This window comes from Pongo pygmaeus, chromosome 11 (assembly GCF_028885625.2).
Source record: "Pongo pygmaeus isolate AG05252 chromosome 11, NHGRI_mPonPyg2-v2.0_pri, whole genome shotgun sequence".
NCBI classification, from domain to species: domain Eukaryota; kingdom Metazoa; phylum Chordata; class Mammalia; order Primates; family Hominidae; genus Pongo; species Pongo pygmaeus.
The window spans coordinates 35,133,420-35,150,194 of NC_072384.2; the positions used below are offsets into that span (position 1 = coordinate 35,133,420).

At 40.0% G+C, this 16,775-nt stretch overlaps 1 protein-coding gene across 2 annotated transcripts in view; it reads right to left on the minus strand.

Moving 5' to 3' along the window:
* Positions 1 to 202: 202 nt before the first annotated feature.
* The window catches only part of MCM6 (minichromosome maintenance complex component 6), a 36,340-nt gene continuing 19,767 nt past the window's right edge, over positions 203 to 16,775 (minus strand). For both annotated transcript variants that reach the window (XM_054477883.2, XM_063647424.1), the window contains exons 11-17: positions 16,469 to 16,624; positions 12,580 to 12,708; positions 11,193 to 11,354; positions 7,829 to 7,964; positions 6,030 to 6,185; positions 4,327 to 4,466; positions 203 to 711 (exon numbers count right to left, since the gene is read on the minus strand). In XM_054477883.2, coding sequence (XP_054333858.1) covers positions 595 to 711; positions 4,327 to 4,466; positions 6,030 to 6,185; positions 7,829 to 7,964; positions 11,193 to 11,354; positions 12,580 to 12,708; positions 16,469 to 16,624 — 996 coding nt within the window. In that variant the 3' untranslated portion in view covers positions 203 to 594. The remainder of the gene's footprint in view (positions 712 to 4,326; positions 4,467 to 6,029; positions 6,186 to 7,828; positions 7,965 to 11,192; positions 11,355 to 12,579; positions 12,709 to 16,468; positions 16,625 to 16,775) is intronic.

Genomic DNA, 16,775 nt, shown 5'->3' on the forward strand with positions numbered 1-16,775 from the left:
ACTGGAATTAACCTTGGAAAGTCATCTCCAAGGCCTCTAGCTTTCATATGAATTCTCTAATGACTCCTTCTCATAGAAACCTAATCCATAATACCACAGTTCTACCCCTTCACTCCAGGTTAAGCAAAAAGCGAAAGTCTCACATTCACAAGTAGATGGAAGCAATAATCAGGGTACAGTAGAAAGAAATCCAATAGACAACTTCAGAACAAGTTATTTTATTTTGATGAATAAAAGCAGTAGCTGGCAATTGAAAAAAAGTTATTTGCTCAGTAAGACAGCACATACCTTAAAAGTAATGGGCCTTTTCTTACACCTGAAAACAAAGGCATTGGTTATAGAGACTACACATTATTTGGTTCCAACTTCACTGGGACAGGAAACACACCAAAGGAAGTGCTGAAGCCTGTGTTGGTATGAAACCTGTGATGAATGTGACACACAGGACCACCAACTCAATTCTTGTTTCTGAAAACAAATCTTGGAAGCATCACTTCCAGAAACATTTCTGTCCCTAGCAGAGCTCCAGACAGGCTCCAGGCCACGAGGTGCTGTGCCACAGTTCCTCAGCTCTGGTCAGTTACTTTCACTATCTCAATCTTCAAGCAAGTAGTTAGGGTTAACCACCAAGTAGGGATCTTCTTCATAGCTCTCACTTCCCTCTGTGGAGCCTTTCAATCCAGCCTGGGTGAGCTCAATTAGAACATGATCCTGTGAAAACACAAATATTTGTCCTCAGGTTTCAAGCAGTATTACACCAATGTCCAGATATACAAGACTTGACCCTTCTTCCGAGTGTTTGCTATCAACACTTTCTTTCATTTCCCAACTAGAAACTCCTAGGAAAAGGACCACACTTTAAAAATCACTATCAGTGCTCTGCTAAACCCTGTTCCTAGTAGGATGCTGACCTTTTCATACCATAAACCCCTTGTGGAAAATTAAGAAATACTTAAATATATTACATCAAATGCTTGTAAATACAACTTCAAAAAAGGAAGTAATGCTTGAATTTTAAGGTTAAACAACTCTGCAAAATCTTCTAATTAACTGGAAGTCTGTTTCATACCTAATATCATTCAGCAATTTTTAATTACTGACCACTGAACTTTTTCATATACCACCATTTCAGAGTTAGGAGAAGAATCTATGAAAATTCATCTGAAAAATTTTTCACTCTGAGCTAATAAAAAAAAAGGTAGAACATGCCATCTGGCTTAAAATCTTGATGACAGATTTTAAGCCCACAATATAATTATAGGTTAGTCAAAAATGTCCACAAATGAGAAGAACTCCTAGCCAAGCCCATAGAAAGGAACTCAGGAAACTGTGATTTGATCCTAAGAAGTTTGGCAAGGCTCCACAGTATAAACACTGAAGCCACTAAGGGGGACTGGACACTTTTTAAAAAAATTGCCCTTTCAAATCTACCCCTGAAGTTAGATTGGACACTTTCAAGCACTCACTCTATGTGTTAACATACCTTCATAGGAAGCATCGTATCTCATCAGCACAGTATAAGCTCTCTAGTTTTCTGTAGCAAATTAGTTCAGGTGGTAAGCCAAATTTTAAAAGGTAATCCAGGCTGAGCGCAGTAGCTCATGCCTGTAATCCCAGCACTTTGGGAGGCTGAGGCGGGTGGATCACCTGAGGTCAGGAGCTTGAGACCAGCCTGGCCAACATGGTGAAACACCATCTCTACTAAAAATACAAAAATTAGCTGGGTGTGGTGGCGGGCACCTGTAATCCCAGCTACTCTGGAGGCTGAGATCAGAGAATCATTTAAACCCAGAAGGCGGAAGTTGCGGCGAGCTGAGATCACGCTACTGCACTCCAGTCTGGGCAACAGAGCAAGACTCTGTCTCAAAAGATAAATAAATAAATAAATAAATAAATAAATAAATAGGTAATTCAAGTTTAGATCAGTTAGCTTCACAGTGTGTTCCAAAGTCCTGAAGCAGATTCCTTGCCTGGGTCGTTTTACTTTACGTTGATCCCAAGGAGCACATAGACATGTCCCACCACTAGAAAAGCAACTCTGGACCCTGATCTGAGTAGCTGTTCTTACACCTCCCTACCCCCCAATAATCACACACTGATCTACCTTCACAGGAAAACGGTTTTTGAGAAGACACAACTCTAATACATGACCTCTGTAATATTTATATAGTGAGCCCTGTGAATTGGCACGACAGTTAAATCTCTGCCACATAATAGGAAAATGTAACCATTCAACATATATTTGATCCTGCTATGTGCCAGGTACCACTGTAGCTCCTGGGGCAAAGTCTCTACCCTCACAGAGCTTATATTCCATAACAGACAAACTAACCACTTAAATAAAGAATATACTGCTGGGCCATGTTAAACATTATGAAGAAATACAAGGCAGGGTGACAGCAAGAGCAGAAGGCTACTATTTTGGCAGGCTAGCAAGAAAGCTTTCTTTGAAGAGGTAACATTTGAGCAGACATTGGAGAGGAGGAGGATATCTAGGGAAACGGACAAAGGGTGAGTGCAAAGGCCCTCATATTTGGTGTGTCTAGGTAACAAGGCCAGTGTCACTGGGGTGAAATGGGTACGCACAAGACTGCTGTGAAATTAGGTGAATGAGGGGACAGGGGTTACACTGTATAATAGTTCTGCAGGCCATGACAAGGAGGCTGAATTTCCTTCTACTGTGAGAGAAGCACTGGAAGGGAGGGTAGTAAAATAATCTGATTTATATTTTAAAAAGACTTATCTGGCTGCTGAGCAAGAAGCCAATACAAAAAAAAGGACAATTATGAGGCTTCTGCAACAGTCCATGCCTGGTGGCTTGGGTGGGCTGGTGAAGGCGGTAAAAAGAGAACAGAAAATATACACACACTGAAGCTGGGGGTCAGAGGATTTGCTGCTGAAGAGGAGTTGTGAGGGGAGAGTGGAATCAAGGAGTCAAAGACAATTCCAAGGCGTTTGGCCTATAGCAATTGAGTAAGAACAACTCAACTGCAAACAGGGAAGAACAACTCTGTTTTTGAACACATTAAGCACGAGATGCCTGTTAAACGCTCATCAGTAGGCAACCAGCTCTATACATCTGGAGTTTACAGGAGTGGTGAGAGCTGGTGACATAAATGTGGAAGTCATCAGTAGATGGATAAGTTCATAAAACCAAATGAGATCACTTAGGTAATGAATGTAAACTATCTGAGAGTAAAGTAAGAAAAGACTCAGGCCAGGCACGGCAGCTCACGCCTGTAATCCCAGCAGTTTGGGAGGCCAAAGTGGGCGTATTGCCTGAGGTTAGGAGTTCTAGATCAGCCTGGCCAACATGGCAAAACCCCGTCTCTACTAAAAAAAAAAAAAAAATTAAAAAATTAGCTGGGCATGGTGGCAGGCACCTGTAATCCTACTTGGGAGGCTGAGACAGGAGAATCCCTTGAACCCAGGAGGCGGAAGCTGCAGTGTGCTGTGCCACTGCACTCCAGCATGGGCAACAAGAGCGAAACTCTTGTCTCAAAACAAAACAAAACAAAACAAACAAACAAAAAAACACCATTCAGGGAAAGAGACTAAGAGGGAATAACCAGTGAGAAAGAAGCCCCAGGAGGATACAGTGACTCAGAACCAAGTGAGGAAGACAGTATTTGTAGGAGTGATCGACTGTGACAAAGCTGTGGACAGGCTGAGTACTGAGAATGGCCAGCTGACAGGAGTGGAGAGAAGGTATGCGATGGGCCTGTGAGAGAGTGAGGCAAAGAACTGACCCGGGAAAATGAATTGCACTGGGCAGTGCTGTCATGAGGTTGATGAGACAGTAAGAACTGTCCACTTGAAATTTCTGGTCATCGATTTAAATAAGACTGGGCTCATAATTGTATGCTTTTCTCCAGATACTTTCAGCTGCTTAGATAAGGATACAAAAAAAAAAAAGTTATATTTAACCAAGTCTGGGGTTTCGCCAAGCAAGTAAGACAAAAGATTGATTATTGGGTTGGGTAAGGTGGGAACTAAGGATGTGAGGAAAATGAAACATAGAAAGTAGGTGACAGCAGTACGACCAAGGGTGAATATAAGGGTGGGAAACAGAAGCTTAAAACACCTAACTAGTAAGACTTCAATCCCACCTTCTGAGATTTAACCTAAATTCTGCTTGTTTCAGCAGAGGAAATAAGTCATTTACCTGCTGTTAATTCTCTCTTATTTTACAACTCATACTTCTGACTACACTCCAATGATTCAAAACAAACAAAGGTCAAAAAAATTTTCACTAGTGAACCTGCAGATATAGGGCATGAACTCCCTCCCTCCCTGATACCAGAGCACGCGCACTTCTGCACCTACATAGTGTGTGAGTCGATGAATAACTTTCTCTATGATTCTTTTTTTATTTATAAGTTCTTCTTCAGAGTCTATCTCTGATTCGATTTCCTTCAAGTACCAGTTAACAAGCTCGCTCCTCTTTAATGCTGACTCGTCCTCTTCTGCAACAAAAAAACACATTCAAATTATCCTAGCAACTCGTACTGTCAGTCCTTGGTTAAATCTCTGCCACATATACAACAAGATAATGTACAGATTAGATAAATGTCAAGCCGTCCGAAAGTACATCTGGTGACATAAGGTCCGCAATGTTCTAGCATAAGCCTGAAATAACAAGTCGTATCACTTGTATTAAAGCATGCCTTATTTTATCCATAAGGAGAGAAACCTAATAAAATAGATTATAAGAAATACGTTTCTTAAAGCTATTAAGATTTCAAAGTATGAAGGTCTTTTCTTCATCTTCTTATGCTTCACCACCTCTGAGAATGTTTGCCAACAGAAACTAAAAGCATAAATTAGGAATGAAGCAACAGCAAGCAAAAATTCTGAAATATAACAACTTTTCCTCTGTAGAAAGGGGAAGCCTTTATGGAACTGGAGTTTAGTAAGAAGTAAAACTCATGAGTATTCACTCAAAATAAAAAATTACCTGTTTGTTTTAGCAAGGTTCATCTTACTACGTGAACTGCCTGCTGCTTTTAACAAGTCCAAGGTCTACCAGACTTTTAGAAAGTCCTGGTAGAACCCTCAACACATAGGAAATGTTTGGACCTGGATAACATAACTACCATAAAACTCAACTTCTGCTATGTTTAAAACTTAGTTGTATGAGGGAGAAAGAGAATAATGATATACAACATGAATCAAGAACACCTTGAGTTCCCAAATCATTTTGTGTGAGACGGGAATGAGGACAAAAGCTGAGGCGTCCTAGTGGCCACTTTGTTGCCTTCTCTCCTACTAGTCTAAAGTTCCCAGGGGAACAAGGGCAGAAACTACAATCTCTTGTTCTCTTATTTCATAGCAGAGCAAATACTGTGATGACAAAATATTCCAGGAAGCCAGCACAAGCCATCCTTGAGGCTTTTAATCAAGAATTATCTGATGCTTAACTATCAAGTAGAAGTTTAGGTTCAACATCTTGAATTCATCATTTTTCCTTCTGCTTTGTAGTTAAGGCTGGATGATAAAACTTTGAATAGCATGGTAAAGCAGTTAAGGGTAGGAAGCGTACCAGTGTCCAGATGCCACACTTTACCAATAACTAGATGAGGATTTTACTCCATTTCTAGTCTGCAATGACCTTTTGATAGTATAGATTTCTAGGCTCAGTTAATTACTGTTAAAATATTACTGTTAAAATATACCCTAGGGGTCCAGCTGTTTTAAACAGGACCATTGAAAGGGAATAGTAACTTTGCATTTGTAAAAAATTTGTATGTGCTGCTTCATATGTTATCAGGTCCCAAAATTATTAAAATAGGCCCAGAATGTTAAAATGATGGACCTACAAATCTTTGCCTGACAATAAGCTTGTGAAGAAATGTTCAGGCTGGCAGGTATGCTGATACTCCACAAATTTACTTTGCTAAAGTGAGTTTATCTAACAACTTATCCTCTCTTCCGACAGAACAACACGAAGTTTGGCAATCACAAGTGGCCTATGTGAACAGAGCTTACAGAGGTGACCGAGCATGTAAGCAGTACCAGGTAAGCCTCACCTTCTTCCACCTTTCTGAGGTGAAGCACAATAAGGTTAGAGATTCGGCAGTACTCAGAGAAGCCCAGCCTTAAGGAAGCTTTGGGAGCAGACTCTTGATTTATGTCTTCGCTGTAGCCATTGATCCCATTCACAGGAGCAGGGCTGTCAGCATGACCTAAGTGAAAAATTGACCACCTGAATCTTATTTTTGTGCCCTTAACATCCCCTTGTCAAGCATTTACAAATACACTACTTATATTTAATACTGATTTTTTCACTTTTAAAAATTATTATTATTTGTTTTAGAGACAGGGTCTTGCTATGTTGCCCAGGCTGGTCTCAAACTACTGGACTCAACTGATCCTCCTGCCTTGGTCTCCCAAGTGCTGGGATTACAGGTGTGGGCCACCACATCCAGCCTTAATACTAATTTTAAAACAAGCATACATTCCCACATGATCTCCTCTGCCAAAAAATAAAAATGAAAAACAAAATAAACCGGCTAGGTGCAGTGGCTCACGCCTGTAATCCCAGCACTTTGCGAGGCCAAGGTGGGCACATCATCCGAGGTCAGGAGTTTGAGACCAGCCTGGCCAACATGGTGAAATCCTGTCTATACCAAAAATACAAAAATTAGCTGGGCGTGGTGGTGGGTGCCTGTAATCCCAGCTACTCGGAAGGCTGAGGCAGGAGAATTGCTTGAACCCAGGAGGCAAAGGTTGCAGTGAGATGAGATTGCACCATTGTACTCCAGCCTGAGCAACAAAAGCAAAACTCCATCTCAAAAATAAATAAACAAAAAACAAAAAACAAGCATACAGTTACACATAGTATATAATAATTTTCAAATAAATTACAAGCAAATATAAAAACTCTACTAGTAAAGACAAAAACTAACTTGGGAGGAATGCGAGGGATCAGAGATATAAAGATTTCACAATCTGAAAGTCCACTTGCAGTATTATATACAAACTAAAAAATTCTACCAGTCTGCGCAATATGACGAGATCCTGTCTCTAGAAAAAATTCTCAAAAAATTAGCCAGGAGTGGTGGCATGGGCATATGTCCCAGCTATTAGAGAGGCTGAGGGAGAAGGACTGCTTGAGCCCAGGAAGTTAAGGCTGCAGTGCCATGAGTGTACCAAGGTATTCAAGCCTGGGTGACAGAATGAGACCCCATCTCAAAATAAATAAAATTTCTAGTATTTTTCTGTTCTAATATGCTTGAAAAAATGTTTTTAATTCAGAAGCAAAACAACACCACAAATAAGGGTAAAACCCAGGGATTTATGTCTATTATCACCATTTTGGTGCCTTTTCTTTTAGTCTTTCAAATATATATATTTTTTGAGACAGAGTCCCACGCTGTCACCCAGGCTGTAGTGCAGTGGCACAATCTCGGCTCACTGCAACCTCCACCTCCCGGGTTCAAGCGATTCTCCTGCCTCAGCCTCCCGAGTAGCTGGGACTACAGGCGGCCACCACCACGCCTGGCTAATTTTTGCATTTTTAGTAGAGAAGGGGTTTCACCACATTAGCCAGGGTGGTCTCAAACTCCTGACCTTGTGATCCACACGTCTCAGCCTCCCAAAGTGCTGGGATTATAGGCGAGAGCCACCGTGCCCAGCCAAGTATATATATTTTATATCAACTAATTTCATTTTAACTTGTAAACAGTTAATAGAATTCAGTACCTGCTTTTTCCTTTTTGCTACCATAGACTTTATTAACCATCAGCAGGTGTATTTCTACCACATGACATCTCAGAAAATGTTCTGGTCCCTAACTCCAAAACAGTCACATGAACAAGTATCTCACCATTGATGCCACCAGCACCCTCATCTACCTCCATCTGGATCTCTTCCTCTTGATCTAGATTGACATCAGGTGTTTCCACACGGATGATTGATTTATTCAGTAACCGGAAAGCTTCCTTCACATGTTTAGGTTGGACCTAAACCAATAATGATGAAGCAATTAAGTTACTTTTTTTGATATACCAAACAGATTTTCTCCCAATGAAATCACAGTAGTATATATTTTGGTTTTCTCACAAACACACACACTCTTACAGTGTTGCTTTGGTTTTCTCACAAACACCCTCTCTCATTCTCTCTCTTACACACACAGAGATAGCACTATAAATTCACCAGAATGGCTAAAATGACTGACAATATCAGGTGTTGGCAAGAAGGTAGAACAACTCTCATTCACAGTGGTGAAAACAGAAATTGACACAACTGTTTGGCAGAAAAACATGCATTAATCTATGACCCAACAATTCCACTCCTAAGTATGTACTTGTAGAAATATAAACATATATACATATCATATGAACCCAAAGACATATACATCCCATAAGAACTAGGCCAGGCACAGTGGCTCATGTCTATAATCCCAGCACTTTGGAAGGCAGAGGCAGGCGGATCACCTGAGGTTGGGAGTTTGAGACCAGCCTGACCAATATGGAGAAACCCCATCTCTACTAAAAATACAAAAAATTAGCTAGGCATGGTGGCACATGCCTGTAATCCCAGCTACTCGGGAGGCTGAGACAGAAGAATCGCTTGAACCTGGGAGGCAGAGGTTGCAATGAGCTGAAATTGTGCCATTGCACTCTAGCCTGGGTGACAGAGTGAGACTCCATCTCAAAAACAAAACAAAACAAAACAAAAACCAGCAATGAAACCAGCCAGAAAATGAAATGGAAAAAAAGGCTACTTCCAGTACCAACAAATATGATAAAATATCAAGAAATTCAACAAGAAACACTGAAAAACATATGAAGAAAAGTTTAAAGCACTACTCAGTGAAACAAAATACTTAAGTGGAAAGATAACGGTATTTATGGTACTCAGAACTGTTCACAAATGTTTGCTCTTCTAATTCTGGGCACCAGGTAGGAAGGCATTTCTCTATTCACTTGAACTTAGGGGTGGCCATGTTAATTTCTCCAGCGAATGAAATGTGAGTATGTGTCATTTCTGGATAGAAGGTGGAGAAAGCACGTGGCTCACCACCTTCTCTTCCCTGCTTTCTGTTACCATGAAAGCGTATGTCAAGATCAAACCTTTATATCAGCCTGAATCTCTGAGTAACTTGACAAGGTGAGTCCCTTGGTGACCTAATGGATGTGTAGCACAAGCAAAAAAAAAATTGTTTTATGCAGCTGAGATTTTATAGTAGTACAACCTAACCTATTCTAAGTGCTATGTTACTGAATAGGAAAAATCATAAAGATGTTTTCAATTCTTCAAGTTAATATAAACTGAATGTTATACTGATAAAAAATACCAGGTTTTTCTTTAAAACAGAGCAAGCTGATTTCTAAGTTCCTAACGGCTGAAAGAGAACAATGCGCTGGAACTAGCCCTACATTTAAACTAGAAAGCCCCATAGATTAAAACATCATGGTACCAATGTAAGAGGAGCTGATAAGACTCAATGAAACAGAATGGAAAGTCCAAAAGGAGATCCTAACACACACAAAAATATATAATTAAGGCATGCCAAACCAGTGTCAAAAAGATGGATTGTTCAATAAATGGTGTTGGAACAACTAGAAAACTAGCTAGGTAAATAATGGGAGAATTTTTTTTAATCTTAGAGAAAGGCCTTTCTAACAAAAGTTTTGTTAATGGATGACGATTATGAACATATGAGACAGAAATAGCTCTTAAATATATGCAAATATACTAAATTTCATTCAGAAAATATATTTGTGTATATAATTTATGTGCATATATTTTAATATCCATGTGAATTTGCTATCTATTTGAAGACTAATTTTTAAAAATAGAACAAAATAAAAATCAATTAGAGACTGCCCTAAGACACATATCAGTTTTATGCAACTCATTTCAGGAACTATCACAATGAAAAAAAAGTACAAATGTTAGCATAGTTTTAGAATGACCTTGTCCCAGGGTATCTTGCCTATCCAAATTCTGCACACCCTTCAGTGATTGGGTTTAAATGTCGGCACCTCCCTGAGTCCTCCTCCTTCTTTAGTAATAAAGTAATTCATCTCAGCACTCTGCTTGTGATGCTCTATTCTCCCTCTCATTGGTTTTTTTTTCTTTCCAACTTATATTTTAGGTTCGGGGGTACATATGCAGGTTTATTACATAGGTAAACTGTGTGTCATGGGGATTGGTATATAGATTATTTCATCACCCACGCTCTCTCATTTTTTACATGCTTAATTAAATACATGTCTTGTTCCCACCAGATTAGCAGCAATGGAAGGCAGGGGCTCTCATTCCTTTTTTGTTCCCTACAGGTGTTCCCTAAATATTAGGTGAATCAAAGAATATTAAATAACTTAGTGTGAAAGTACTTCATCAACAGTAAGTACCATATCAAAGAATTTGAAAATTTAGGGGAAAAAAGCCAAAAAATTAACCTGTGGGATAAAAGTAGTGATTGAAGTCAGAACAGTGGTTACTTCAGGGGAAGAGGGCTAAGACTGAAAAAAGGCAGGGGTTTGGAACTTTCTGAAATTATGGAAATGTTTTGGATCTTGAGCTGGGTATTCACAAGGATGTATGTGAAAAAACTCACCATGCCATACATTTCCCTTTTTATAAATTATACCTCAGTCATACTGTAAAAAAAAGCCAAATCCCCTTTTCAAAGAAAACCTCACATCAAACCTATTAATAAAACTAGGAAAAAGCAGGGCTGCTTTGGTTGAAGCGAAGATGGGACGCTTGAATGCCCTTTCGTACTACTCCCCTTTTACCCCGTTAATACCCACTGACCTATCCTCGTGGAATGCAGGGCTCAAAGAACAATCTAAAAATCAAACATTATACAAATGCAACCTAAGGACGAAAGTTCCTTTGAGGCCAGGGGCTACATTATCTTATCTGTATTGCCAGCGCAGAGGCCTACTAGTATATTGTGGGGTCTAAGTACATTTTTCCTGAATGAAAGATATTAAATGGTAACTTACGTCTTTATGCACTCTATAACCTATGACGTGATCATCTCCGTCTAACAACTACACTCAAATGCTTAACAAGCTTTTTAAAGGGAAGAATTCCATGGTCCTATGAGCACTCAACAGTTACATAAAAATATATTTGCGGTGAATTCTAGTATGTCCCATACCAAAGATTAAAAACATGCAACAAATCTGTTTATCTCTGCTCTCATCATATCAAAGTGACTCTGATACCTCATCACAGCAGTGCATCCGAGCCATAGCTTCAGAGAGACGAATCATGCTCTCAAGCTGTCGCACTGTAATCCTCCACGAAGACTTGGTCACTCCAGAACCATCTCTCTGGCGGAGATGTTTATATTGTTCCACAATGAAGTCCTCTGACTCTTTGGAAATCTGTTTCAGATCATCACTCAAGTTAGAGAAACATTTCTATTTGATGAGAGCTACGGTAAACCTAAGTTTAAGAGCCTTCCAGGTGGAAACATTTAGGGACCCAAGAGGGTTGAAACTTTGAGAAGCCAGTGACAATAAATTACTATTGTAATGTCTTTCAAAAGAAACTAATATTAAGGAGGCTTGTGAATTCCATGTTACTAATTTTATGAACCTGAAAAAAGGCTTAGTATTTAAGCAAATGACTATTTCTAAAAGCTGCTTAACAAGCTGAAGCAATGGAACAAGATGTAATGTCTTTTACACCTCAGGATGTCAATGCTCATTAAATAAATTAATGCTCAGTATTTGAGGCTCAATTAATTAACTCACACTCTTTGGGGGGAAAAAAGCTGTTTCAATAAACTTTATATCTAAAGGATCCTCAGCTTTTCAGAGCAAGGAATTCAGCATATTAAGGAAGCATGCCAAGGTTACAGAGGGATCAGTATATCAGTATGCAGTAATGGAGACCAGATGCTCTTTTTTACACAAGAATCACCCATAATCCTTAGTTTTAAATGATTAAATTTCTTTTGGGACAGTGAAAGCCAACTGGAATCTCAAGAATAATCAAGTGAAGATGATAAATGATCAATACCTAGTAACACCTTCCAGAAGTCAAGTTAGCCAACAGTGTGAAAATCTCAACCAGAATGAGTATTTTTTTTCCTTTTCATACCCTATTTTGGGAAAATGCCAAGCATTTGGGGGTTTATGTCCAGGTAAGAATCCTGGGTCCAGGACAGAGGCAGTCCAATACAATGCATCAATCACTGTAAAACAGTAATTTATATTTATCATAATGGCCTAGATGAATCCAATGTTTCCTTCAAAGAAAGATTCAACTATTGATTTAGGCAGATAGACAATTTTAACGTTCTTAGTAATGTTTGAAATAAAAGAATGTTCTAGATTATCCAGTTATCCAAAACTCTTCTCCTATACAAATCTTTTTATTACCACCGAACAAATAATGGAATTATTCAGAATTTTTTTTAAAGTTCCCTTTCTCAGCCCTCTCTGAAAAAACAAATTGCTGCTCCAGAAAAAAAAAAAAAAAAAGTTGTAAAATTTAGGAACTAAGGTAGATGACAGGTTCAGTTAATTTCCATATAACACACTTACTTAAATTCCACTTTAATATACCCATTATACCTTATCCCAGTACAAAAGGGTAGGTTACCTTGGGTTTAAACTGTCTTGCAAAGAGAAGATATCTTCTGATATCATCGAGGGAATAGACACGATCAATTGATTCCTCAATTCTTGAATGCAAATCTACTATGCGCCTGGCAATGGCATAATCTGTAACCTAATTCAAAACAAGAAAATCACTTTGATAGTCACAGCAATATCTTCTCCAGACTATCCCAGGCAATAAGAAATGATTTATAGCCAAAAACAAGCTCTAATATGCCACTTAAAGAAGTATTAATGGGTACCAAGTTTCTAATGAAAGTTTGGGAACAGGTGGATTTAAAATCAAACTTTTAAATGTATACCATTGCCCCACTCTAAAACTATACCTGAAGGAATTAATTGGCTTTAAAAACAACAGCAGGGTAAAGTGCAGTGGCTCACACTTGTAATCCCAACACTTTGGGAAACTGATGTGAGAGGAGAGCTTAAGGTCAAGAGCTTGAGACCAGTCAGGGCGACAAAGTGAGACCCTCCCTGTCTCTACAAAAAAATTAGCTGGGCATGGTGGTGCACATGTGTAATCCCAGCTACTCAGGCAGCCGAGGCAGGAGGATCACTTGAGCCCAGGAGGTTGAAAGGACAGTGAAGCCATGATTGCACCACTGCACTCCAGCCTGGGCAACAGAGCAAGCCTTGTCTCAAAAACAAAACAACAAAAATAGCAGAACTAACATTTACAGGGCCCTCTGTGTATGGGACACTGTTGTCTTAGGCAGGTCTTAGAAGAATTAACTTATGCAATCCTCACAAAAATTTTATTAGGTAAATGATATTATCCCCATTTTATACATGGGCAAATTGAGGCCTAGGAAGGTTAAGTAATTTATCCAAGGTCACAGTTAAGTAGTGGAGCCAGGATTTGAACAGTCTAGCTTCAGAGACTGTGCTCTTAGCCACTAAATTTTGAAGATATTCATCCCAGAATACTGGGGGAAAAAAAAAAAAAAAAAGACCCCAAAATTTGCAACTTGCTCTCAAATGGTTCAGGAAAAAAGTGTGCAGATATATAGAGACAGTAAGCAATAAAGCAAACAGGGTAAAATGTTATTATGTGAATCACGTAAAGGGTATATGGGTGTTCTATGCACTATTCCATTTCTTGCAACTTTTCTGTAAGCTTGAAATTATTTCTAATTAAGAAGTTGGGCGGAACACAGTGGCTCATGCCTGTAATCCTAGCACTTTGAGAGGCCAAGGCTGGTGGATAGCTTGAGCTCAGGAGTTTAAGACCAGCCCGGGCAACATGGCAAAACTGTCTCTACAAAAAATACAAAAGTTAGCTGGGCATGGTGGCCTGCATCTGTAGTTCCAGCTGCTCAGGAGGCTTAGGTGGGAGGCTCGCTTGAGCCCAGGAGGCAGAGGTTGCAGTGAACTGAGATCATGCCACTGCAATCCAGCCTGGGCAATACAGCCAGACCCTGTCTCAAAATAACTAACTAAAATAAAACAGGCTGGGCGCAGTGGCTCACGCCTGTAATCTCAGCACTTTGGGAGGCCGAGACAGGGGGATCACCTGAGGTCAGGAGTTTGAGACCAGCCTGGCCAATACAGTGAAACCCCGTCTCTACTAAAAATACAAAAATTAGCCGGGCATGATGGCACATGCCTGTGATCCCAGCTACTCAAGAGGCTGAGGCAGGAGAATTACTTGAACCTGAGAGGCGGAGGTTGCAGTGAGGTGAGACGGCACCACTGCACTCCAGCCTGGGTAACAGAGTGAGACTCAATCTCAAAAAAAAAAAAAGAAAGAGAAAAAGAAAAGGCTTTTTGGCCAGGTACGGTGGCACATGCCTATAATCCCAACACTTTGGGAAGCTGAGGTGGGCAGATTGGTTGAGCTCGAGTTTGCAGCCAGCCTGGGCAACATGGCAAAATCCTGTTTCTACAAAAAAACTCAAAAGTCAGCCAGACACAATGGTGCACATGTGTGGTCCCAGCTACTCGAGAGGCTGAGGTGGGAGGATTGCATTAGCCCAGGAGGCTGAGGCTGCAGTGAGCCATGATCACGCCACTGCAGGAAAGAGTGGGACCGTCTCAAAAACAAAACAAGCCAGGTACGGTGGCTCACACCTGTAATCCCAACACTTTGGGAGGCTGAGGTGGGTGGATCACCTGAGGTCCGGTGTTCGAGACCAGCCTGGCCAACATCGTGAAACCCCGTCTCTAGTAAAAATACACAAAATTAGCCGGGCATGGTGGCACACGTCTATAATCCCAGCTACTCAGGAGGCTGAGGCGGAAGAATCACTTGAACCTAGGAGGCGGAGGTTGCAGTGAGCCAAGATCGTGCCACTGCACTCCAGTCTGGGCAACAGAGCGAGACTCCGTCACAAAACAAAACTAAACAAAACAGTTTTTAAAAAATCCTGAATGTTTTAAAGGTTTATAAATTGATATTTCAAAGGTTTATAACTTGATCGGCTACTAAAGCTACTTTAATGAATCATGAACAAACATAAATGTATGAAAATCAGACAACTCAATTATCTGGTGATTAAATATGTCTCTCTTGTGAAGGGAAAAAAAGTGAACCAAACCAAACCAAACCAAACCAGGTGTGATGGTGCAGGCCTATAATCTTGGCTACTCAGAAGGCTGAGGTAGTAAGGTGGTTTGAGGCCAAGAGTTCAAGACCAACACAAGTCTTGAACTTGTTGCTACAAAAGGATGAAAAAATTAACCAGGCATGGTGGTACACAGCTGTAGTCTCAGCTACTTGGGAGGCTGAGGCAGGAGGATCACTGGAACCCAGGAGATTGAGGCTGCAGTGAGCTATGATTGTGGCATTGCCTGGGTGACAGAGTAAGACTCTGTCGTTAAAAAATAGGGGACCAAGCCCTCCAACCACTCAAAATGGAAGGCTACTTTTATTTAGATAACATTTAAAGTTCCACTGTAATAAAGAGTTGTGCATTGTGCCCAATAAAATGTAGAACCTCAATGCTGAATGATTTAAAAAGTACAGCCTAAAATATTAGTTCCTACAAACTGTCATTTTATAGTTCTGTGGGCATGAGATGCATTGTTAAATATTTAAGTACAAATAACTCTAATAATTAAACTAACGTATCAGAATCCAAGTAAATCTACATTTTTTCACTCAATCTTAAAAGTGAGGAAAAAAAGGTAAAATACGTTCAGCAACCTGATAGGAAAAAATACGAAGATAAATGACTCGTGATTAAAAAAAAGAAAAGAGATTTCTTTGGCATCCCAGTTTTTTTCAAGGTGACTGAAAAATAAAATAAAAGCCCAATCAACAAAACAAAAAATCGTATAAAAATCTTAAGAGTGTGGTTGGGGCCAGGTACAGTGGCTCACACCTATAGTCCCAACATTTTGGGAGGCTGAGGTGGGTGTGCATCACTGGAGGCCAGGAGTTCAAGACCAGCCTGACCAACATGGTGAGACCCTGTCTGTACTAAAAATATAAAAATTAGCCAGGCGTGGTGTTACATGCCTGTATTCCCAGCTACTTGGGAGGCTCAGACTCAAGAACTGCTTGAACCTGGGAGGTGGAGGGTGCAGTAGGCCAAGACTGTGCCACTGCACTCCAGCCCAGTCTCCAGTGAGAGGCTGTTTAAAAAAATAAAAAGTGTGGTTGGAAGTTAACTGTAACTTGTTTCCTTTTGAGAAATAAATAGTAACAAAACCCGAAAACTTAATATTCTTTAACACAATTAAGTGGAAGCGGCAATTCAAATGACTTTATTTTGAGTTGCTTACTAAACCCTTTGCCCGATCCTGTGCCACCCTGAGGGAAATCAAAGGCTGGTGCACATACATGCACCAGCTGTTGAGCAGTGTATCTTCCAGCCTTGTCTCACTCGATTACTCAAACTGGAAATAAAAAAGGAAGCTCATGGGGTTACCTCATTACATTCATCCACAAGGATAAAGAAGAGATCGAATCGAGACATGATGGGAGCTGACAAATTTATATTCTGTTTCAATGATTTTGATCTGTCATAGTGTCCACTGATTGGGTTTGCTGCTGCCAAAATGGATGTCCGGGCGTTCAGAGTAGCCTGACCACAAAAGAAAAGAATCTTAACAGGTTTAAACAGACACCAGCCAATAAATATATAACAACATGTTCAATCTCACCCATAATTAACTAAACGCAAACCAAAATAATGACATAACCTTTTTCACATAAACAGGAACTCCTATGTGATT